This window comes from Limulus polyphemus, unplaced genomic scaffold, assembly GCF_000517525.1.
Source record: "Limulus polyphemus unplaced genomic scaffold, Limulus_polyphemus-2.1.2 Scaffold4555, whole genome shotgun sequence".
Classification (NCBI taxonomy): domain Eukaryota; kingdom Metazoa; phylum Arthropoda; class Merostomata; order Xiphosura; family Limulidae; genus Limulus; species Limulus polyphemus.
Window position 1 is genome coordinate 39,457 of NW_013670165.1, and position 24,355 is coordinate 63,811.

Consider the following 24,355-nt stretch of genomic DNA (forward strand, 5'->3'; position numbering starts at 1 on the left):
TGGTATAACATAAACAAAAAGTAGTTTAATAAAATTTTGGATGTATGAGAAAAAAACCTTGTGTCATGGTAAAGGATACCTATAGTGATAAGGTTAAGCAGCATGTGATGAAAGCCATACATTTGTTTTCCCTTTTTAGTGCTTTCTTTCTAGATAGAGCAGACTGCGACAAATATTTTTAGATCTATGAGTCAGGTCCGATATAAAAAAAGTTATGGAATATATTTTTAGTCAGTTGTGTGGTTATGGTACGAGACATACAGTTTTACATTAAAAAACAAAGGGTTCATTATTAAGCTTTATTATATAACATATATAACTTAAACTTCAATATGTGCAATTATTAATAGTAGACTAAATAACTATAACTTAGATGGATTCTTGCAATTAGTGAAAGTAAAATAAAAATAATCACTGCGATATCAATAGGCCAAGCAGGTTGTTTCAGAATAGATCTTGTCTACTCATCACTACAACACTGTACAATGATAAGCAAAGGCCTTTTGGTGTGCCTAACCTAACTTCACAACTGTTTGTACCGAGAAACAAGGGCTACATTTATGTAATTTCACAGAAATGAATGCATGCTAGCAATCACATGATATCAGCAACCACTTGATAGTATGGCCTTAACTAACTGCCTTTGGTCCAGTTTGAGTCTAAGCATGCGCAATTACTGGTTGAATTGAGAGAAAGACAAAAAGCAGAATGGTGTGAAATTAGTAATGTGTTGTGGAACTGCAACACTTCATTCCTAGAAAAAAAAAAAAAACTTAAAAAAGTGCTGAATCCATCACTAAAGTCCTTGAAACAAAAATTTGATTTTGGGACTCAAAGAATGCAAAAATAACTCTGGACTTCCAAGGTTCAAAATTGTTCCAGATTTGAATTCTATTTAGCACATCCCTATGCAGAACTAAAATGGGAGAAAATACTAGGTGCCACAATGAAATTTTTAGTTACCATGGTAACCTGACACTCCGAATTTGTGGAGGGGTCCTGTTTTTGTGTTACATATTGTTAGATATTTATTTGTCCGTGTATGTTAATATTTCAAACACAGTTAAATGAGCTAGTTATTCACAAATCAAAATGTTTTGAGAGAATAAAGAATATTGATTTGCTGTATTTTTTTTGTCAACCCATTGAATAGCTTAACCAGTATTGTCTCCATATTTTGCTGAGTTACATTCAAAATTTAATTATACAACTTTATTATCAATGTATGTCAATAAACTTGGAATCAGAACATAGTTTATATTGCAAATATTTAACTTATGTGTTTCAAAACAATATATTAAAAAGTTCTCAATTGAATTTTTTTCCCATTTTTATAGCTTATTTAGAAAGCCAATTAAACGATAATAGTTTTTTGGCATTCTATTCTAGTAATGGATAGTTTTTAGTATTCTAAAATGCATATTTGAAAGGCATATGAATTTTTGTTAGGACAATGAACACTTACAGAAAATAAAAACTATGCTTATTTAGCTACATTTTTGAGTGCACTTGTTATCATGTCTTTCAGTATGTTGGTATATGAGCTAATGTGTTCCCACTGTGATGTATTGCTTTTCATGGATTTATTAACTACTTCCATGTTACAAGCCAAGAAATAAAACCATAATATTAAAATAAAATAGATATTTAATAATTGTAATTGTGAATATGATTAATTGTAGATGTGGCAAAAATGATGCATTCAAAGAAAAGAGTATTATTCATTTTATTTCATAGCTTTCAAATTTTCATTTTGCTCTAAATTTCTAATTTAGTTATAGTTAGTGTTAGGTTAAAAAAACATCTAAAATATAAAGTTTTACCATAAAAAAGCTTTTGATGTTCATTCAGGAGGTTCTAAATATGAATGCTGCAAGGTTATGAGTAGTATTTTTATTCCTAGCTTGAAAATTACCTTGCACTCAGATTGACTCAGTAAAATGTGCAGACAAATATTTATTATAAATTCTGGTTTTTGATGTACAATAGGCTTATAATGTTTACTAAAAGTTTGCCAAATTTTGAGAATATGTGCTTAGTACATTGAGAATTGAAGTAATAGTATGTATAGCCTCTTAGTGTTATAAGGTCTATTGGTATAGGATTAAAGCAATGTTAACCAAGAAACATTGATTACGTTTATAGCTTGTCATAAGTAAGCAAGGTATTATGTTGAAGTCACATTATTATTTACACATACAAGGTACAAATGAATAACAGGCAACTGTGGGGCTAATTATGTAACCAACAGCCACAAGGCTACACCCTCATATTCATGAGTTATGTACAAACACAGTGCATGCATACCATCACTAGTTTTTAATGATGTGTTATTTCTGAGACAATAACTCACCTCTCAAACAGAAATGCTATTTTCCTTGCATATCTACCTATGAGATTTTCATGCCACTAGCCTTGAGCTAACTTCCACTTAAATTCACATGTTTAACATGAACTGTGCTTGTGCATGATATTGTCAATATGTGACAATAGCCCTTTAACAATAGGAGAGTGACACAACCTTCATGCAGTTGCAGTTATGATATTAAAATTTCTCGTATGAATGCGATTTGATGAGATTTGCATTTAACAAAACTTTCATCTTCATTTTCTTTGGGTTTTCATTTCAAAAGCTTTGGTTTTTTACATGAATTCTCAAGTGATTGTGACTTCTACTTGTCCTGTGTGAGTGATGAAGTTACACACACAAAAGCCTTATTTCTACTATGTCTTCTGGAGGCTCATTCATTATTGGAGACACGACAGCCTTTGTTCCACATGTGGATTATCTCATGCTTACTAGGCCTCCTCTTCTTGTCCCTTCAGCCGACATTTTTTTCTCCTCAGTTGTGAGTGGCTAGTTAGACGATGATTTTGACCTGATTTGCTTTGGGTAATGCCTCACTGATTAAGGAATGTCCTCAACCTTTCAATCGCTTTCAATATATACTTTCTCAGGTTATGTTCTTTTCATTATCTTTTGCTTGTGTACTTTAATATTTCCCATTCCTTACTCCATAAATTCAGTACTTCAGTTTGCTATATCTTTTTTCTTTAGAAATCTCTCTGGCCTGCTTGTGGAGCAGACCCTTTGCCTTCTTTTTTGCTCTTTAGATCTCTATTTTTACATCTTCGTTGTTTAGCTCCTCCCTTTCCTTTGTTACCTCTCCTCCACCTTTTGTTTGGGGCTCTTCATCATGCTCTAGTGGAGTTCTCTGAAGAGGTTCATTATCTTCTCTTTGCCACCTTTGTCTGTTCCTCTGCTGTTGGAACTCATTGGGTCTAGGTGCACTCCTCATTAATATGCACCTTCCTCCTCCTTGTGTATGTGGTATTTGTGAGGGTCCCTTTATTTGCTCAAAAACCTTCAGTGGTTTTCATGTTTTACTCAAGATCTAGGCTGATGTTGTATGACTTCGGTCCTCGTGATCTTCCCATGTTTTTCCTTTTTCTCAACCATGCCCTTCCATTCCTGTTCCTCAACTGGTTCAGTTTACCCCTACCCTTCCAATCCTGTCTTTCAGGCATTTTTCTTTTTTCTTGTCCTCCCATTACACAACAGCTGGTTTGTTGCTCTTATTGGTGACTATCCTGTTCAGTTCAGCCCAGTGGTTACCCATTTCTCTCCCTTTACCAGCCATCGGTCTTGGTTTCTTGCCAATAGGCTTTTCCCGTTCTCCTCTCCCACATTTTCTCTCTCCACTTCTCTTCACTCCTCTTTTCTTTTCCTTTTCTCCTCCCTCCAACCTTGTCTATCTTCAGCATTTCACTGATGATGTGATGGATCTTTTGGCCAAATTTGCTTTCAAGAGGGTGTCCACCTCTTCTCTGGGTTTTTCCTCTTAACTCTGTGTGATCCCCGGAAAGATTGGGGACTAGCATCTATTGTCTAACAAAAAACTTCTGGTTGTTCTACCATTCTGGTTGAAGAACTTCTTTTCTCTTCAGAGGTCATTTTCACCTGGTCTGAGGATAACCAAGGTCAGTGTGTTAGACACCGTCTTATGCATCCCGATTGTCACATCCTCTGTCATTTTCTACATTTTATCCATTGGAATTGCATATTCCAATTCTGTGCTCTTCCGTTTGACTTAATGTCTGTCCCATATATATGTCAAGTATTCAACTCCTTTCTCGCACCCACACGATATTTGTTACATCTAGGCATTTTCTTCAACTCTTTGTTCATCCAGGCTTAGCCTTTCCCTCTTTGCCTGCTAGCAGTGGAATGTCTGGTCACCAAGATTTGCACTTTTTCAATTTCATCCTACATGAGAGGTTCTTTCACTTTTGGAGACTCTGGCTTCTCTGCCGTTCCTTCTTCCTTTGGGGTGTGCACATGTGTTTTCTCCAATGGACTTTGTAAGACCATTGATCTCGATTTTGAGCCTGCCCTCTTCTATGCTTGAGGACTTGTCATGGTGGTTAAACCATCCCAAGGCTACATCTTTTGTTTCCCCATCATTCTCAGACCAGATCTCTATCTCTTCATTGGTGCTTTCCTTTCAGGTTGAGGAGTATCTCTGAATGACAATACAACTTGTGGCATTTGTACCAAGTACAAGAGCTCACTCTACACCAACATGCATGATTTTCTTGCTGTTTGTCGAGCATGATCCCATTAGCTACCTCTTTTGATGAATCACTTTGTCATGATCCACTCTGACAATTCCATGGTCATTTCTAACATCAACCATCTAGAATGCACCCATTCTGGATGTTTTTGCTTTCAAATGTTGGTCTCTCTATCCTGGGCTCATTTTCATCAAATCTGTTTTGTTGCTTGTTGTGTACTGGGAGCTATGAACCTTTTTGTGGACCAACTATCAGCCAGCCATCATCTACCCTTGGAATGATCTCTCCACATCCAGGTCTTTCATTGCATTTCCTCTCAGTTGGGAATACTTCTCCTGGACACCTTTGTCACCCTTCTCAACTGCATTCTTTTTCTCTACTGGTCCTTTGTTCCTCATCCTTCAGCTCTGGCTTTCAATGTTCTCAGCTAGGCCTGTTCTAGCTTTTTTCTATATGTCTATCCTCCACTTGACTCCTCCTAGTTCCTTGCCTTGATATGTGACACTTCTTGTCAAACCATTCCTGGTGGTGCCTCTTTGGCCAGCTCACCCTTGGTTTCCTCTGTTTCCTTGCTTGACATCCAAGCCATCTTCCTCTATCCAATGTCCTCTCTTTATTGGTTCAACCTTACATGCTCCTTTTTCATCAAGGGATATCATCCCTCCAACTTCATGGGTAGGATGTATCCAGTCCATCACCAATCGGGCCAAATTTTCCTAGTGTTTAACCTTCTTGTTTTATTCCTTTTGGCCTTCCACTCTGTTTTTCAATAACAGTGGCAGGTCTTTCATCTTTGGTCCATTCATTACTGCTTTCCTTCCAGCTTTCCTACTGTAAACCACTTTTCTGCCTTTTTTGCTTGACTATTTGACCATGGTTTGGTGATCTTCACCATTGCTTATTTTCAGGCAGCATTGTCCACTATAGTTTGTTATTTACATTACCATATGGTGCTTTCTTCCCCTATCCTCTCCACTATTCCAGTACTTCTTTGCCAATCTCCTTGTTTATCTTCCATGCCTGACTGGGACCTTAATGTGGGTTTGCACACACGTGCAAGAGTGTCCTGTTTGAGCCATTGGCTTCTTGCTATTTGTACCACCATTCTCTCAATACATCTTTTCTTCTTCTTCTCACCTGTGGTCACTGTCATTTGGATGTCTATGCTATTGATGCTTCACACATTCTCTTCCACCACATTCATATACTCCTCTACCCAAGAGTGTGCCCCTATGGAGCTCCTGAAGGATTGGATTCTAGCATTTTTGTGAGAAAAGGTTAGTTATCTTGGAAATTAACATTTTGCTAACCTGAATATGTGTTTCTGATAGATACCTCTACACACATTCCTACTCATTCTCTTCACTTCCAGTGCACCTTTTTTTTCTTGCCTTGCCTAAAAATCAAATTTTCACAAGTGCATAGGGGGATTTATTGAGCATGTAGGTTGTGTTGCCCTTTTATTTGTGGAGTGCTATTGTTGCATGATGATATCATCATGCACCATCACAGTTCACATTAAATATATATATTTATGTGGGAAGTAGCTCAAGGCTTGTGACATGCAAATCTCAGACAAGTGCATGAAGGAAAAAGCATTTCTGTGTGTGGAGCTGAGTATCTATCAGAAATACATTTTCAGGTTAGGAAATTAATTTCTATGTGATATTTAACATGAGAAAAAAAAAGAAAAACTTAAACCTTTTAAAAACCACCAATCATAATTTTCAAGGATGTGCCAACTGTGAAATGTGAAGATCAAAGCAACATATACATAAAGCAATAACAAGGTATTGTGATAATATATAAAGGGAGGAAGAACTTTACAAATGAGGAAGAGGATGTCTGTCTGAAAAATGTACAGTAATTTCTTATAACTGTAAGCAATATGATTAGTTTTTCTACATGTGTTGCTTGACTTATGTTTTCCATCAGTAGTTGGATTCAATTATACTATGTTAGCAGTATGTGTTTGTTTTTGAGATAAAGTTGCTTTATTTTGGTCAGTTTAATTTTTTCTATTAAGTGTGTTGAACTTTATTCTTCATCATAATAAGATTATTTCATATATTTTCATCCATCTAAATCTGTGATTTAATATGCTCATCACCAAATCTTTCGGAAAAGTTTTATTAGATATTTATGTAAAAATGCAAATGTATATATATATATATATATATATATATTAATGTTTTGAAGATTTGTGAAGCTTTAATTCATTTCAACTTTAATTGAAATTTGTATTTTAGTTAAATACATTTTCTTTACACTATATTTTTTTACAGTGTCTCTGAAATGTGTGAATTATAATTTATTTCTCACCAAATGTATACATCACTAAAGATGTTTGGTACAGCTATATGAAAACTTTGAAAAGAAAAATATCTTCTTGATTTTTATTAAAAGGTGGCATGCTCACTATTTTTTTTATTGCTTTTACCAACAATATTTTTAAAGCATTTCCTTTAGAAGAAAAATAGTTCTGTTGGCTCAATGATATACATGGTTTAAAAAACTTAATTAAAATTTGCTTATATATATTTCATAATGCTTACTAGATTTCAGAATGCCTATTCACTTTCATCAGAACAAACTTTGTGTATACATATTGAAGTTTGTTTTATTGTTGATAATTGTCCTGTGAATTTTATAGAGCTCACCATCTTTAGGGATCTAATTTTTGTATGAAATGAAATGCTTATTTTGTAAATATATTTGACAATATTCCATTTTATTTACTTGTCATTTCAATATTATATTTAGATAGTTCACTTCTTCATATCTCAGCTTAAGCAAGTTTACTCTAGTTTTTCTCGGTGGTAACAAAAGTTTAAAATATCAAGATTTGAATGAACTTTATATGAGTTTGATTCACTTGTTAGTTGTAAGTTATAGATACAAGTTTTTTTGAGAGAATTTGGCTATTGTGGTTTACTTATTTTTACAACAAGTATAATTACTTCATTAAACAAGTGGCTCAGAGTGTAATATACATATTTATTTAGTTAAAAATTCATGGAATTCAAAAAGATTCCTTCTTTCAGGGAGAAAACATTTTATCAGTCACAGGGCCAGATGGGTTCAACCTACTTCAGCGAGCTGTTGGCCTACACCGTGTGGAGCTGGTTAAATGGATATTAAACAGAGGATGTGATGTGAACCGTGGAGTTTGCAGTTTTCCCTTGCATATAGCAGCACTTCATGGTTCTGTAGAAATTGTAGAGCTGCTTCTGAAACATGGAGCAAGGATAGACCTTGAAGCTCGCATGTGTTTTCCTGGCCCCCATAATGTGAACTGTGAACTTCGAAATGTACTTTTGCATGGTTCTGTGTTTGCTGACCGTTCATCAGATAGGCTACAGTCAGCTGAATATTTTGCCATAGATGGTGACCATTATGCTGTATTAGACATGCTTGCATCTCAAGGAGAGGATACATGGTTACCATGGCAACAAAAACGACCCTTGTTGCATCTGTCTTGTGAAAGGGGTGCATATATGTGTGCTACTAATCTAGTGAATGATCGTCATGAGGAGATCAATCAGTGCTATGATGAGTATTATCCTATCCATCAAGCTGCTTTGCAAGACTTGTCTTTTTTGTGCCTGCTTCTTGACAATGGAGCAGATGTCACTGTTAGAACTTCTACTCAGCAGATGACAGTGCTACATGTTCTTTTGTTATTGGGCAAGAAATCTGCAGAGGAAACCTTAGCTACCATTAAAGTTCTATTGGATAGAGGTTGTAGGGAGCTGATAAATGAGCCTGATAGTCTAGGAAATACACCCTTACATGCACTTATTGTGAGGTATGCTTTAGAAGAATCTAGATATGGTTATGATCATGAACCTCAACCTTGGAATAAGTGGGATATGCTTCACATGGTAAGGTTTCTCATCCAAAATGGATGTAGTCCGAGCATTAATCACCAGGGAAACAGTGCTCTTGCATGTGTTCTTCGACATGTTCGAGACTGGGAGTTTAGATATGAACTCCTGGATATGTTGCTTCAGCATGGGGGAAATCCCAACTGCGTGGGAAGGGATGGATCTGCACCTCTTATGGTGTGCCTTGTGCCATTAATTAACAAAGATCCTCTTCATTGTCTTACTCATACTAAAAAAGTATTCTATCTGAACTCGGTGCGTCTCCTATGTAAGTATGGTGCTAACCCTAACTGCACTTCTCGTAGTAACTTGACTCCTCTTCATGTCCTAGTCTTCACTGCCAGTGAGTATATTACTTTGAATCGAGAAGAGGATAAAGCCAATGCTTTTGCCTTCATTCGTCAGCTGTTAGTAGTTCTCTTGCAACATGGGCTAGATCCTAATGTGCGGTTTTCGCAAAGAACTCAACACATTCTTCTAGCCCTAATGGACATGGTCCAGAATGCTCGCATGCCCGTGGACCTGAATTATGTTTATGATCTGACATTGACACTATTACAGTATGGAGCAAATCCAAATATAAGTATTTCCAGCACTGAGCCAATGATATGTCACTCTCAAAGTTCTGTCTTCCTGAAAAAATCATCCAATCAGGTAGGAGCTGCTTAATTTATCATTTCTTTTCAATTACTTCTATTTTCAAAAGAACAAAGTTCAATAATTACATTAGTGATACTTTCGTACTTGCTTCTTGTTTCTATTTCTTAGCAAAACTGGAATTAGACTTTTCTAATTGAAGTTACTGTGCATATGATATGGTTCATGACATATTCCTGTAAAAACTTTGTGGTTGCAGTGTAGATAAAATGCATTTTAATTGCCAGTTTGACTGAAAGAAAGACATTACTCTTTACTGGCCGAAAGTTGAACAGTGATAACATATCAAAAGCCTAATTTCTGAGACAATACCTCCCCTCTTCACACAGAATTGTTATATTCCACATGCATCTGCCTAAGAGACTTACATGCCACTAGTAGCCTTGAGCTAACTCCCACCTGAATTCATGTGTTTAACATGAACTTCATGGTGCATGATGACATCATCATGTGACAATAGCCCTTCACTAATAGGATGGTGATACAACCTCCATGTACATTAACTCCCCCTAAGCACTTGCCTTCGAGGCAACTTCATTATTTTCCTTGGCACTGGGAATGGACATGTTTTAAACTTTTTATTCAATTACATGAGATTTGCAGTAGTTTACAAAAACTTAATATTTATTCCAATTTCACTGGTTTCTTTTATTGTTGAAAAACATCAAACAGTTTTTTTTCTTACTTTATCCCATGCTAGCAATGATATTTCTAACATGGGACCTGAGTTTTTTTGGCTTCTTGGGCTGTGATGAACATGACATCCATTGTTCCATGTGCTGTTGGTTCCTTCATGCACTCTGGGCCTCCTTCTTCTATCTGTTCAGCCAACTTTCCTTCTCCACAATTTCAACATAACTGGGATAATGATGAGTTAATCTGCTATTTCCTCCATCATATATATGGATATATTTGTGGAAGAATAACCTCACTCTTCTATTCCCATCCTTGAGATAATTTCACAACTATGTTCAATTCTCTCTCTCCTTCCTCTGATGTTGGGTCCGTGCAATCTCAATTTTTGATCAACTGCATACCCATGCTAACATGCCTTGTCATCCTAGTGTACGTGAATGTTTTATTCCAACTTACGACTATTCTTCATTTTCAATTTTTGATTCCCACTTATTGGACTCTCTTTTCCAAGTGTAGGGGATGTACCCCTTAACTTCTATTTCCATATATTGTGCCCACATTTTATGCTTTTGTCTCTTTTACCACCCTCTTACATTACTATTTTACCTTCTGATTGAAGATTCTCATGGTTCTGCAGAGGAGTATTTTCTGGAAAGGTTTATTCTTTTCTTTTCACTACATTGACTCATAAATCGTCTTCCATTCTATACCTCCCTACTTGTTTCCTCTGCTGTTGGGACTTGTTGCTCTTTTACCAAATGTATATCTCCCTCACACTGCTATTTGTAATTTTCTTTGTGGTCCATTTCTTTGCCCAAAGGTCTTTAGTGGTGTTTCTGACCTTCTATAGACCCAGACTATTGCAACCGTGCATCAGTCATCATCTTTTTCATCATTGACATTCCATTCCTTTTCTAGGCCTGCTAAATCTGTGTCTCACCTTCCCATCTCAGCTTCTTGGCATTCTACTTTCTGCACTTCCTACTGTTAATGTTGTGTTCTGTTTTCCATTTTGTCAGCTCTGTATCTGTGGGGGCCCATCTGTCTTTCTTTGCCAACCTTTTGTATCCATTTTTGTTTATCAGATGGGTTTTCAGATTCTTACCTGCAACCTATCTCTCCGCTTCACTCCTTCTCCTCTCCTTTTCTCTTTATTATTTACATTTCCTTTCTTTGCCCCTCTGTTCCTTTTTTTTTTTCTTCAATGTTTTAAGGATGTCATCTCAGATTTTTTGGCCAAGAATGCCATAAAGAAGGTATTTACCTTGTACACTTGGTTTTATTCTAGTCTTTTTGTGTTCCCAAGTTGACTAATCCCATTTCTGTCTTCCTTCACCTCTATCTGTTTATTAATTTTATTGCGTTAGTTGATGTTGGTCCATCTACTATCATACTGTGGCTCACATTTCAACCCCTTTCTCTTGGTTTTTTTACCATACATTGCCAGTTTTCCACTCTTGCTGGTATTCAGGTGGCTTTATCTCCTACATTTTGCATTTCCAGTTGCTTTCTGGTTTTGTTCTCTGCCCTCTCCTCTTTATTCTGACCCTTCCTTCTTTATTGATCCTCTCGTCCTAATCCCATGCCTGACTGGGACTTTGTTGTGGCTTTCACACTCTTCCATAGGCTCCATTTGAGCTGTTGACTTCATGTTTATTATTTTATCTTTCTTCTCCTTTTTGACTGTTGTCATTGTCTTTGAATGTCTATGCTTTCAGTGCATACTCTTTCAGTGTACTTCCTTCCTCTATTCCTAACAGACTTTTCTTCCTACCACTTCGGCTGCTCAGGTGGGTGATCATTCTTTCAAATTTCACCACACTGGATTCATCAAGTGTCTCACTTTCTTACATCTCATTCTTATTGGCCCTTGGACAAGGCCCTTTAAGCTGGAATGGGGATGAATCCGTACACATCCATCTCACTTTATCTTCATCATTTGGCTGTTTCATTTCTTGTAGGGTTTACGTTCCTTCCAGTCACTGTTTTTTACTACACCTACATACTGTTTTTGAGAAGGGTAAATATATTTTCCTTTTCAGGGCCTTTATCCCCTTTCTTGGATTCCATCAGGTGGCTGGTGTTGCTGAGGGTATTCTTATTTCCTAAAATCTGCATCTGGCCAGGTATAATGGAAAACACTCAAACCATCTGCCTTGACTCTACCAGTCCCCTCTGTGAGATGTGGTGTTCTGCAAGACCACTAGAGGTATCCACATAATCTACAATTTTTCACACTTGTCCAATCCAGACCATACCATTTCCTTGGATTATCATGGAAAAAGCTAGCACCAGGGAAGTGACTGCTCTCTTCTTTGTTTCATGCTTGCCTGCTTTTAGAAATAGGGTTTTGTAGTCACTCATTACACTGTCTCCAGTAAAAACTTTTCTGGTTATTGGTCTGGTGGGATCAGGGCACTTCTCCAGATCTCCCCAATGTGATTTCTTCCCCCTTCTTTTTCAGGTGGAGCATAGGAGATTTTGCCACTTACCAGTTCCTAGCTGCTGTGGTGGGAGAATCCTCGCTGGTTGGGCTTAGTGCAGTATGGTGAGAAGTAGGGCTATGATAACACTGCCAGTGTAGTATGGATCACCCCTCACACAGCTGATGTGCCCTCCTCCTGTAGCCAGAGCCTGTTCAGTAGAGTTGAAATGAGCACACAGCACAAGATCTGATCACACCTTAATCAACTATATATATATATATTGGCTCATCAGCTACTTATGTGCAGGTGTTCAGTTGGCCATGTTTGAATTCTGCTCATCCCTGAGACACTTGAGCCTCTATTGCTTCTCTCCTTTCATCTTGGCCTAAGATGAGATACAGTCTCCCACGGGTGTGCCGCTGTGGAGTTTCTTTCATCATGTCACAGTCCATGGGCTTTCCCTTCAAGCTCTTTCTAAAGGGATCTTAGCTAGGTTTAAAATTTGCAAAAGACCTTCCACTATTTCCAACGCATGATTCTAGCAATTGTGTGTAAAGAGGTGAAGTATCATCTTGGAAGTTAACATTTTTCAATACTGAAAATATTTCCGATAAGTATTCACCTCTTCACATATTCCCACCTGCTCTCCCCACTTCTGTTGCACCTTTTTTTTTATCTTGCTTCATCTAAGAATGAAGTTACCTCAAGTGCAGGTGCTTAGGGGGAGTTACTACGCATCAAGGTTGTTTGCCCTCTTATTGGTGGAGTGATATTTTCACATGATGTCATCTTACGCTAGCGCAGTTCATGTTAAAAGTGAATTTAGGTGGGAGTTAACTCAAGGCCATTAGCATAGAAGTCTCTTAGGCAGATGTGCAAGGAATATAACAATTCTGTGTGTATGGAGATGTCTTATCAGAAATGCATTATGAGTATAGGAAATTTTTTTATTCTGAAAACATTCATTTAACAAAATAAGTTTTTTTAGAAAGCTTTCAGAAAATGCAATCTAATACTTCTAAAAGTAATTTGTTTAAAAATTATTGGAAAAATCAGTCAAGCTAGTTGGTTTTATTAACTAAAACTTTGCAGTGTGGGTATGTGTCCTGGAAAATATGAAAGGTTCAATTTCTAGACCTGGAAAGTCCTTACAAAAATGATAATTGAATATGAAAGTCAAGAGTTCTGGAAAGCTAAGATATCATCATACTATTTTTAGCAATAAATTTGAAAATATCAGTAAATAAAACATTTCTACTTTGGTCAACTATTTAAAGTCCTATATATAACAATCATGAAGTTAGTTTGTCAGAACAGTGAGTTTAATTTGAGAAAGCAATTCTACCTACTTTCTCAACCCAAGTTGATAAATTTTAATTTATTACTTTAACTGAGTGTGTTATAATAATAAAAACCATTGACTAACATGTCAAGAGCTGACTTAAATACATAATTACTTTTTCTACCACATTTACCATTTTATTCAACATTCCTGTCAATTAGGTTAGATAGTAATGAAGTGTGTGTGCACCATTTTGTTTAATAATTTGAGTGGTGTGCATGATGTTCAGTTATCTTCTTGTAGTTATAGTCTGAAACTTTGGCTTTAGAGAGTTGTAATTGCATTTCATGAATCAAAAGACTTGGAATGTGTTAAAAGTTTTGATAACTGGAGACATAGCTAATCAGGTACTTAAGAGATTGAATATGAAAATGCAACATTATTTCAATATTCACATCAGTCAAACTGTCGTTTCATAGGTTATCAACTTGTGTAATTCATGTGTGATGATATGATCTTGATGTTATATTGAGCCTTGATGAAAATTATATGCTTTATTGCTAAGCCTCAATGTTTCAGTAGTGGTTTTTCTTTTTTTTCCCCCATTTCAGTTCTTTAGAGACTACTGAAATAATATTAGGTAACAATAATAGTTTATGTTGGTTACAGTCAAAGTTATTGTGCAGCCAAAAAAAAGAATAACAAATGGTCCATATTGCAGCAGTGAAGTATTGTTTAACCTATAGTAAACAGTGAACTGGGCATTAGATTCTAAGTTCTTTCATTTTACTTTTTAAAGCACACACTTAAATTACATAACACTGACCTTCAATAGATAGGATTATTTCTGAAATGGTATTACCTCTCTCAACCAAAGCTATTTTGATCCTCGTTTGCCCTCTGAGCATTGCTAAAAAATTTGCACTAACGGGGCACCAGTCTTTTATACTCCTTTCACGTCATAATCATGTGTCTAACCTCCACCAATCATACTGCACCATCTATACTAGTGCAACTAGCTCCCTCTACTATTCTAGCACGATCCTGACTTTCTCAATTGGCATTCTAGTGTATAGACATGTGTTTTAACTCGTTCTCCATGTGACTACAAAATTTTGATTGTGCGTGATCACAAATTTGTTTCAATTTCAACTTTTAAGTTTCAACTTCTTGTATTTGATTTTCATTGTTTCTACTCGTTTTAGAAATATTTCTATTTTCTGACTTCTGCTTTGTTCATATGAATTCAAGATTTAATATGGCACATGATGAAATTCCTGCATTAGTAGACAATGGTTCTGACACATCTCCCAAAGTCTTGGGGTCGACGATGTCTGCTGGGGAAGCGCAGGCTTAGTTCGTGGGGAATTCATATCTTACGTTTGGCCAATAATTTCTTCCTTTTACATTAATATTTTTTGTGAGGAAGGATATAACTACTGTGTAGAAATTTGTTTCTACAGCACTTTCCACCTGACCACACCTCCATGTAATCTGCTGGGTTAGGTATTGTTCTTTTTTTCCCAGGAGATCTGTGGTAAGTTTTTCAGTGTGTATTTCTCACTCCCAGTAGATATACCCATGTTTAGCAATTTGACGTGTGCTTGTGTGGAATAACAATTTCTGCTCTCGATAATTCAGGTCTTTCTTGTCTTCCCTACTCAATATTTGGTAAGTTCAAATTTGCTTTAAGAGTTTGATTATTACATTGTTTTTGTTTAATATATGGATATTTGGTATATGTACTGGTTTTGCATGATTGTTACTGTTTGGGTACTTGTACCTTAGGCTAATTTTGTGGGTGTGTTGGTTTGTTATTTTTGCTTCTTTTCACTGTATGTGTTATTTAGTTTGTAAGTTCCTTTTTCTTTACTACGAGTCACATATAATTGGAGATTAGATTTGAGTCAAAATTTGTTATTGTTAACTGGGTTCTTTATTATTCTCATGTTATTCAGGGTAGGTGTTACTTTCATGTCATTTGTCTTGTAGGTTCTTTGGGTGGACTTATAAGGGTCTTTTATCTTCTAAGTTTCTTTAATGGTTTTGTACTTTTGGTGTTCCTTATTGTTTTATGTTTTAGGTCAAATTTCATAGTTTTGCAGGTTTGTTATTTTTATGTACTTTGTAGACTGTATAAATTTCAAAGTTTTGTTAGTTCATTACTATTGAGTACTTTCACTAAGTATGTTGAGTTTGTGAAATTTTGACTAGATATTTCACAACAGTTCTATGGGTTCTACAGGATCTATCTGAAGGTTTCTGCCTTCAGTTTTGCTCCCCCTCTATCCACTTCCCAGATCTCCTTCCCTCCTCCTCAAGATTGTACCCTGTCCAGTTGTCTTGCTGAGTCTGGTCAAGACCTCCTACACAAAGGAGCTATCAAAAGGGTGGTGCCCACTCCACTGGGATTTTACTGCAGTCTGTTTGTTGTCTCCAAATATACATCTAATATCTGTCCCGGCTGTATACCTATCTGGAGACACCTCACTACACCATGGAGTCCTACCTCTCACTTCAGTGAGTTTTTCCCCTGGGACTTTCGATAACCGAGTTTGATGTGATGGATGCCTATCTTCATATTTAAGTTGCGCCATTTTCTTCTCTTGATCCATGAGGGTTCTGTCTTCCAGTTTTGGATGCTGCCGTTCAGTATTTCTTCAGCTCCTTATATGTTTTGTTGAGTGGTACACTCTTTTGCACATCATCTTCACTCACTGGGTCTTCGGACTCACCATTACATGGATGACTGGCTACTGCTTGCCTCTTCCCATGCTCAGTCAGTCATTCATACATGCATGCTTACTTCTTCGAGAAGCTGCTCGGGTGGGGTTTCTCATGGAGTCCGAGAAGTCCTTTATTACCCCCTATGCAGTATCTTATTCATTTGTGGATTCTCTTCAATTCCCATCTTGGTCAGGCCCAGCCTTCTCTATTTTGGCTCCTGGATATGGAGCAGGCAGACACAAAAGCCCTACCTTCTCTTTCTCTCTCTGCATGAAAGGTTCTGTATCTTTCATGGATGTGGGCTTCCTTGGAAGCTCTCATTCACTTGCTTCAGGCGTACATGCATTTCCTTCTTTGGATGCTTATTGATTAGTGGAACTTCTCCCATGTTCTCTTGGACCATCCCATGACCCTTCCACCAGGGATCAGGGCCAACCGTGCTTGGTGGCTCAACTGGAACTTGACCCAAGTCTTATCTATTCACTGATGCTTCCTTGATGGGTTGGGAAGCTACTCTCCATATCAACATCCTGGAACCTTTGGCAGTTCATTGGACTCTGTATCATTTCCTACTGCTCCTGTGAGTGTTGGTGGTTATGGCTCATTCTGACAATTCCACTTTTGTCAGCTATATCACCAAGCAAGGAGGAACCAAGTCCAGATCTCTGTGTTTTCATACTGAATCTCCTGTACTAGGCCAATGATCATGACATGATAGTTCTGGTGTATCGTGTTCTCAGAATTTTGAATCTTGTGGCCAATCACTTATCCCATCCCAACCAGGTTCTCCCCATGGAGTAGTCTCTTCATCCTCAGGTATTTCTGTGGATGTGTTCTCAATGGGGAACAGTGCATATCTATGTGTTTCCCATTCACTGGAATGCCAAACTTCCTTCCTTCTGGTTTTCAGTTCCTAACCCCTTAGCTCTGGGAGTGGATGCTTTCAGTCTAAATGGGGGGGGGGGGGTCGTTCACCTATATGCCTACCATGTGTTCTGCTGGTTACTCCTGATCCAGTCCCTTGCCCATACCATTTGCCCTTACTCCATGTCTATGTACCAGAGGCAATTGTCTTACTTCAGACTTTGGTCTATTTGCCATGGCTTCTGACCATCCCATTTGTTTGATCAGGGTTTGTCTGTTTCAACTGTTGCTCGTTATAGGGCTGCCTTGTTTAACACCTTCCATTCTCCCGCTTTTGGAAAGTCTTCTTGTCCTCGGTTATTTCCCTCCTTTTTTATTCCTTTCGATTGGTTTGCTGGATTGGGATCTCAATATTGTCCTTCCTGTCCTGTCTGGTTCTCCCTTTGAACCCTTTGCAATGTGTTTCTTGTATCATCTTTCCCTTAAGACCTATTTATTCCCCCTCCTGGCATGCGGCCATCGTCATTGCAATATTTATGCCATTAATGTTTCCTGCATCCTTTACCATTCCTCGTATGTTATCCTTTTCTCCCATTTCCTTACCTTCCATTTTTCACCTGTACTCTTGTTCGGACCTGGATCAACTACTTTATCCAGTTCATTCCCTGCTATGTTACATAACTTGTACTGCCACCTTTCATGGTTCTTGTTTCTGTCTATTTGCTCCATGGAATTCCTGTTTCCTGTGACCTATCACCTATTATGCTTACTGGTTGGGTTTGTCAACTCATATGACTGGTGTGTTCTGACATGTCCATGGAAGGTTGCCATCCACATAATGTTTTTTCACACCAAATTCATGATCTATGTCTTTAGCAGCTTGAAACTGCTATACTTTGGAGGAGATCATTCAGGCTAGTATGTGGACAACTCCAAATACATTTGTCGCACATTATCTGCACAACCTAACTGTGTCTTCTTTGGCAGGTATTGTCTTCATCCTGTGGTGTTTCTACACACATGTGTTCGCCTTTGACTTGGATAAGTCTACATATTATTATTTTTTATCTTATTTCATTGATATACATCATATTTGAGGATCTTGCCTGGTTGCAGGTGTTGTCTTGTCAGGTATGCTTATTATATTAGCACTAAATCTGGATACTTTTATAACATTCACTGTTGTGATGGGGTGTTTCTGTAAGACCACAGGCTGCTTATCTAGTGGTGTGTGTATGTATGTATATATCACTGTTTTGTATATAAAGGACTGTCACTCATGGACTTCATAAGTAAAGCAGGTGGGGATTTTTCCCATCCCTACTGACATGTGATTCTTACAATTGGGATTTTTCTGCTTTCCAAAATAGAGAATTGCAGACACTCATTGCACTGTCTCCAGTGTGTCATTTCTCCAGACTCCCTGACGTGTATCCCCAACCTACCCTTTTCTTCTAGTTGAGCACAGGAGCCTTTGCCACATGTGGTTCCCAGTTGCTGGAGTGGCGGTCCATGGAGTCTTCCTCCCGAGTAGGGTTGGTACAATAAACTAAATCAAATTTCATAGCTCATATGTACCCACTCAGTGAGAAGAAGGCTATTGTCTTTATACTTATTCATTATGCAGTAACATTATATTCTGGATCCAAGCTGCTTCTCCTGGATATTTTTGCCCAGGCTGATTGCAAGTGTTGATCACAAAGTAAATTTCTTATGTAGTTTGCTTCTACTGGATGTTATCTGCCCAGATAGACTACACTTGACATACTCAATTGTGTCCCAAGGCCCTTCTTCTGGATGTGTTTGCCCGGGCGAACCACACTTGCTGATCTTACAAACTTATGCAAGGCACTTCCACTGGATGTTTTTGCCCAGATGGACTGCACTTGTCATAATCCAACATATCCCAAGGCACTTCCCCATTCAAACTACTTATTCACACTTGGCCTATTCATATACAATTTACAGTCTTTTAGCCCTAGCCACGTATACTTATATTACATTATTAGACACCTTACTATGACTATCACTGTGTCCCATGCTAATGCGTGCTACATATGTGAATGTATTATGCACTGTTTGTTGACAATGGGCTGATTCTGAATTACTTGACAATTTTTCATCAAACTACTTATTCAAAGTGCTTCCCCTGGATTTTTTATTTTGTCAGGAAGGATTGTTCTTGTTGCTCACAATATCCTAGACAAGGCGTTTCCACTGGATGTTTTGCCTGGTTGGACAGCAATTGATGTGCTCCAGTGTGGCCCAAGACTGTCCTTGGCATATATTTATTTGATCCCATTGTTGATTACACACTAGAGATTCTGTTTTTGTCAATGCTGTGCTGTTTCACATCATAGCTATACAGCACTTCTTCACATAACAGTGCTGTACGTCTCTTTCTTGAGTCTATGGTGCCTGCCTATTACATTCTGTCCTATATGTATTACTGTGTTCATTACTAGGTGAAGAGCATACCTGTTCCAGAAGTTGTGCTATACCCCACAGATGTGCCTTCTTTTCTTATTGTGGCACACCTGTTCCTTCAAGGTGGCTGCTCTCTGCTTGATTGAATACTGTCATGCCTTCTCCTGCCCCTCCACCTTTGCAATGTAGGATTCTAGCTTTGGATGAGACGAAGTAGTACTGTTTCGGAAATTAACATTTTCTTACGCTAAAAATGTATTTCCTACCTTCTCTCACCCACTTCCCACCCTTCCTCCACACTGATATGCCAGTGTTTCTAGATTTTACCTGCCAATCCTCAAAAGTGAGGATTGTGCTAGAATAGAAGAGGGAGCTACTTGCGCTACTATAGATGATGCAGTATGATTGGTGGAGGGTAGATACATGATCAGCAAATGTTCTGTAATGGAGTGAAAATCAAGGGGTATAAAGGATTGGTGCACAATTAGCAAAATTTTTTTAGCAATTCTTAGATGGCAAACCAAGATCAAGATAGTTTTGGCTGAGAGGAGGTAAGTACCTATTGGAAACACATTTTCAGTGTAAGAAAATGTTAACATTTAGTTAGCAGTAAGTACAGCAAAGCATTGTCATGTGCTTTTAACACATCTGGATATAGACTGGTATAATTCAAAACTCCTGTTTTAAAGTAACTCTAGTTTATCATAATATTTCCATTTTATAATTATGAAACAACTTTGAAAGATTTGAGTGAACGAGGTATGTCCCTGGATCCATGTAGAACATTAAGAGGGTGGGTCCTGGAATTTTGTACTTGGTGAGATGCATAGATCAAAATTTAATATACAGATGATAACTGCAGTGTATTCCAATTAAACTTGTTAAAATATTTTTACACCTCAACTGGAACACTAATAATACCAAATTGGAAAAGTGGCAAGGTCCACAGATATTGTGATTGGTCCTTTAATACTATATGTGTATATTCATGCCATTAACATTTTTAAATGTTAATTGCAAAAATAGTTTACTTCTCCAATGATTAATTAAAAAAAATCTTACAAAAATAGTCAACCTAAATGCATTATATGAAGATCAAAATATGTTTGATTGAAAAACTGAAGCTATCCTCAAAAGGTGTTACAAACAATTTGATCAATTAATGTGTTTAGTATTTATTAAAGTGATGATATTTTTACACTGCTTGTATATATGTTGTAAATGTTAGAAGTTCAGTTCTAGTTGTTATTAGTATTATTATTATAATTTAAGTTTCTAGAATTTTCATATCAATGATAATATTATATTCCATTGTAACTGATAGTCCTCTGGCTGCTGGGTAGCACTCATAAACTTTGTTTTCTGTGAACTAAGTTTTAGTTTTTGCTTTCTTTTTTATAGTCATAGTATCAAAATAATCAATTTGAGCACAGAAATAAATGTATATAAACTTTTCTAGGTATTGTACTACTACATCCAGCTGATAATTCGTAAGGAAGAACTCCTTGCAGATGTTGAACAGAGGTTTTCCAGACTATTATGGCTTTACTACTACAGTATGAATCATAGAGAGCTCTACAGTTGTCTGAAGATCCTCCACACCCAGACTGCCCTTGTACCAATGAGGCGGTTGGTTGCTTCCCAGGTGCGACAACTTTACACCCAGCCCCGGACTCTAAAACAGATCTCCCGATTAAGCATCTACAGTGCTCTTTGCTGTAAAGTGGCACCAAATCTTAGTAAACTTCCACTCCCTGGACCTCTGAAAGAATATTTGCTAGAATGGACGCATTAGTTGTCAATGGACATTCTTTTCTTGTTCATTTGAGTGGTTTAAAATTATGAGCAGTTGAGTGGAGTTATTTTTAACTGTAACCTCCTAGGTGTGATAATTATTAATATTAACCACCTGCGCATTATAATTGTGAATTGTAAACTCCTGGGTGTGATTATTATTGATTGTAACCACCTAGGTGTGATAATTATTGACTATTTACCACTTAGGTGTGATTATTATTGACTAATAATTTGAGTGGAGTTATCTTTGGTTGTAGTGACCTATGTACAATAATTGTTAACTGCAACCATTTGAATGTGGGATATATTTGATTTTGAGTACGTGCATGGGATTAATGACACCTTTTTCTGAGGTTATTATTTGAGTGAGAATATTAAATGTAACCACCTAAATATGCTTATCATTATGATTGCCATTAAGAGAGGTTATCTTTGATTGTAACTCTGGGGGTAGTTATTTGTTGATTCTGACCTGGTTCAACTGAATAATGAGTGAGGGAGTTGTAAAAGAATTCTGGTGTGATGGTCCTAGAAAAGTACCATGACTAAAATGTACTTTTTATCATAGGGAGTTGTAAAAGAATTCTGGTGTGATGGTCCTAGAAAAGTACCATGACTAAAATGTACTTTTTATCAGAGGGAGTTGTAAAAGAATTCTGGTGTGATGGTCCTAGAAAAGTACCATAACAAAAATGTACTTTTTATCATAGGGAGTTGTAAAAGAATTCTGGTGTGATGGTCCTAGAAAAGTACCATGACTAAAATGTACTTTTTATCATAGGGAGTTGTAAAAGAATTCTGGTGTGATGGTCCTAGAAAAGTACCATGACTAAAATGTACTTTTTATCTTTCTATTGAGAATTAAGTGAACTTCTTGTATGCAGAGATTCTGGTCTAGAAGCTATTATTACATATGTGTGTTTACACACAACGTAAAAGGAAAAATTCATTCCGTTCATTGAAGTATATTGCCTGCTTGAACTATGTAGTTATTAATTTTGATTGCCTTTTTGTAATCAGCTAAGTGGTGTTAGGTCTCTAAGTAGCTACAATTTTGCTTTCATACGTACTTATGATCCATGTTTGAGTTTTCATGAAAGTGCATGAGCAGATGTTTCTTCAAACCCGTGCTGTCACTGGCCCAAATATGCCATATTTAGTTATGGTCTTATCAAAGTCTTAAAATGTATTCAATACAGCTGATTTACTGCAGTATTTGTGAGATCTGATATTAAAAACTTGATTAATTAATGGAATGGTGTTTTGATGTCTTAATGTCTGAGCTTGTGTTCAAACTTTGCCAACCAGGGTGTAACTAGTTAAACTATTTGTACTAAAATATGAAGCAGTTCTGACTGAGTTACATAATTCTGTGTAAGTTATGAATATAAAATATGTATGTCATAAACTATCCAATGGAGGGGAAATCACATAAAGAAATCTTGCAATAAAACTTATCATAAAAACAAAGTTACATAATAAGAAATGCAACTTAAGATATTATGTTGGTAAAACAGTGTATTTCATTACCTTTATTCGTACAAAATACACAAAACTGAAAAACGTTTTGCCAGATATATCCATCATTATGAAGTATATTTTGCCTAACTTCCAGTTAGACAAACCATTCTGGTTTTTATTGATGTCTAGTAGGAACCCTTCACATTTTTGTAATCTGTAATAATTGCCCAGCTCTTAGTCAATCAAAGATTATTTAAAAAAATTAGTCTATTAATTTAATTTAAAGGAATATAAATTTACCAAAAAAACTGAATTTTATGAATATATTTTACCTGTATTATAACACAAGTATTTTTCTTCAATACTTATTTGATTACCCTTGTACTGAACAGTTTCTTTACTGCAGACTTTCTAGGTAAGCATATTGTATGCAAGAATTTAAGCTCGGTTCAATTTCACTTGATCACAAATCATTTGAAAAGCCCATAAACATTATGACATTGTTATTTCTTATAGCTTTTTTTTTCTAATTGTTTTAAAAGTGATATTATAATTTATTGTAATTCTTTACACTTTTCATTGTGTGTAAAAAAGTTAGTCTTATATGACTTGTGGTTTTGTTGTTATACAGGCTCACCCATGTCATATAAAACTAACTTTGAGGAAAATTTTTTCTTGCATAAATATTCTTATATATAGACACGTATTGTTACTATAGCATTTGAAACTTATTTGTCATCATCAACAACTTACCATTATAGCATATTTTAGCACTGTTCTGGTATAAAAAGAACCACTAACAATGACTTCTCAGTGAAAAGACGATAAAATAAGACTTGTGTATTTACAAGTCATCCAAAAAATTATCACCCACATTTAGCCAGCTTGATGATTTTTTTTAAAGCTTTGTGAAATTTCATTGCAATGAATTTTAGTCAATTTCTAACATCTGTTAGTTTGTGATGCTAGATATGCAAAGCTTTCATGTAATAGTAAGCTATGTAGTTCTGAATAGCAAACTACTGGTTGATCTACTTCATATCTAATATATTCCATTTTTCTTTATTTTTAGTTTCATTACATATTATTAATTATAACTTTTAAAATGATTTTTGAGTTGTTTCTTTAATTATAATTACCATTAGGAAATTTATTTCACATTGTTAGTTTATGATGAAAAAAATTTGTTTGTGGTTGATGTTTTACCCTGCATGTTGTTTAAACCAAGACACTTTTCCTCATTTTAACAACCAGACCAGTGTAGACTACATACTTTCTAGTAATGATAGATAGTATTTGAGTTAAAATGATACTAGCAGTAATTTAGTATACTTACTTCTGTACAAGATCATGCAGTGGACAATCTAATGTACTGAACAACATTACTCATTTTCATGAATGTTGGCTCCTCAATTGCTCAGTGGTAAGTCTGAAAGCTTAAAATGCTAAAAATCAGGATTTTGATACCTGTGGTGGGCACAGTACAGATAGCCCATTGTGTAATTTTATACTTAATTACAAACAAGCAAATATATATGTTGATTGTTAGCATGCGAGTTACTTTTCAAATTTAATAGAACTCAACAAAATTTGGACCAGAATATACTGGCATTGCA

The 24,355-nt window shown here is 36.4% G+C and overlaps 1 protein-coding gene across 3 annotated transcripts in view; it reads left to right on the top strand.

The window, feature by feature from the left end:
- LOC106471339 (ankyrin-3-like) overlaps positions 1 to 22,529 on the top strand; it is a 46,200-nt gene extending 23,671 nt beyond the window's left edge. For all 3 annotated transcript variants that reach the window (XM_013931938.2, XM_022399952.1, XM_022399953.1), the window contains 2 exons: positions 7,620 to 9,116; positions 20,941 to 22,529. In XM_013931938.2, coding sequence (XP_013787392.2) covers positions 7,620 to 9,116; positions 20,941 to 21,276 — 1,833 coding nt within the window. In that variant the 3' untranslated portion in view covers positions 21,277 to 22,529. The remainder of the gene's footprint in view (positions 1 to 7,619; positions 9,117 to 20,940) is intronic.
- The last annotated feature ends 1,826 nt before the right edge of the window (positions 22,530 to 24,355 follow it).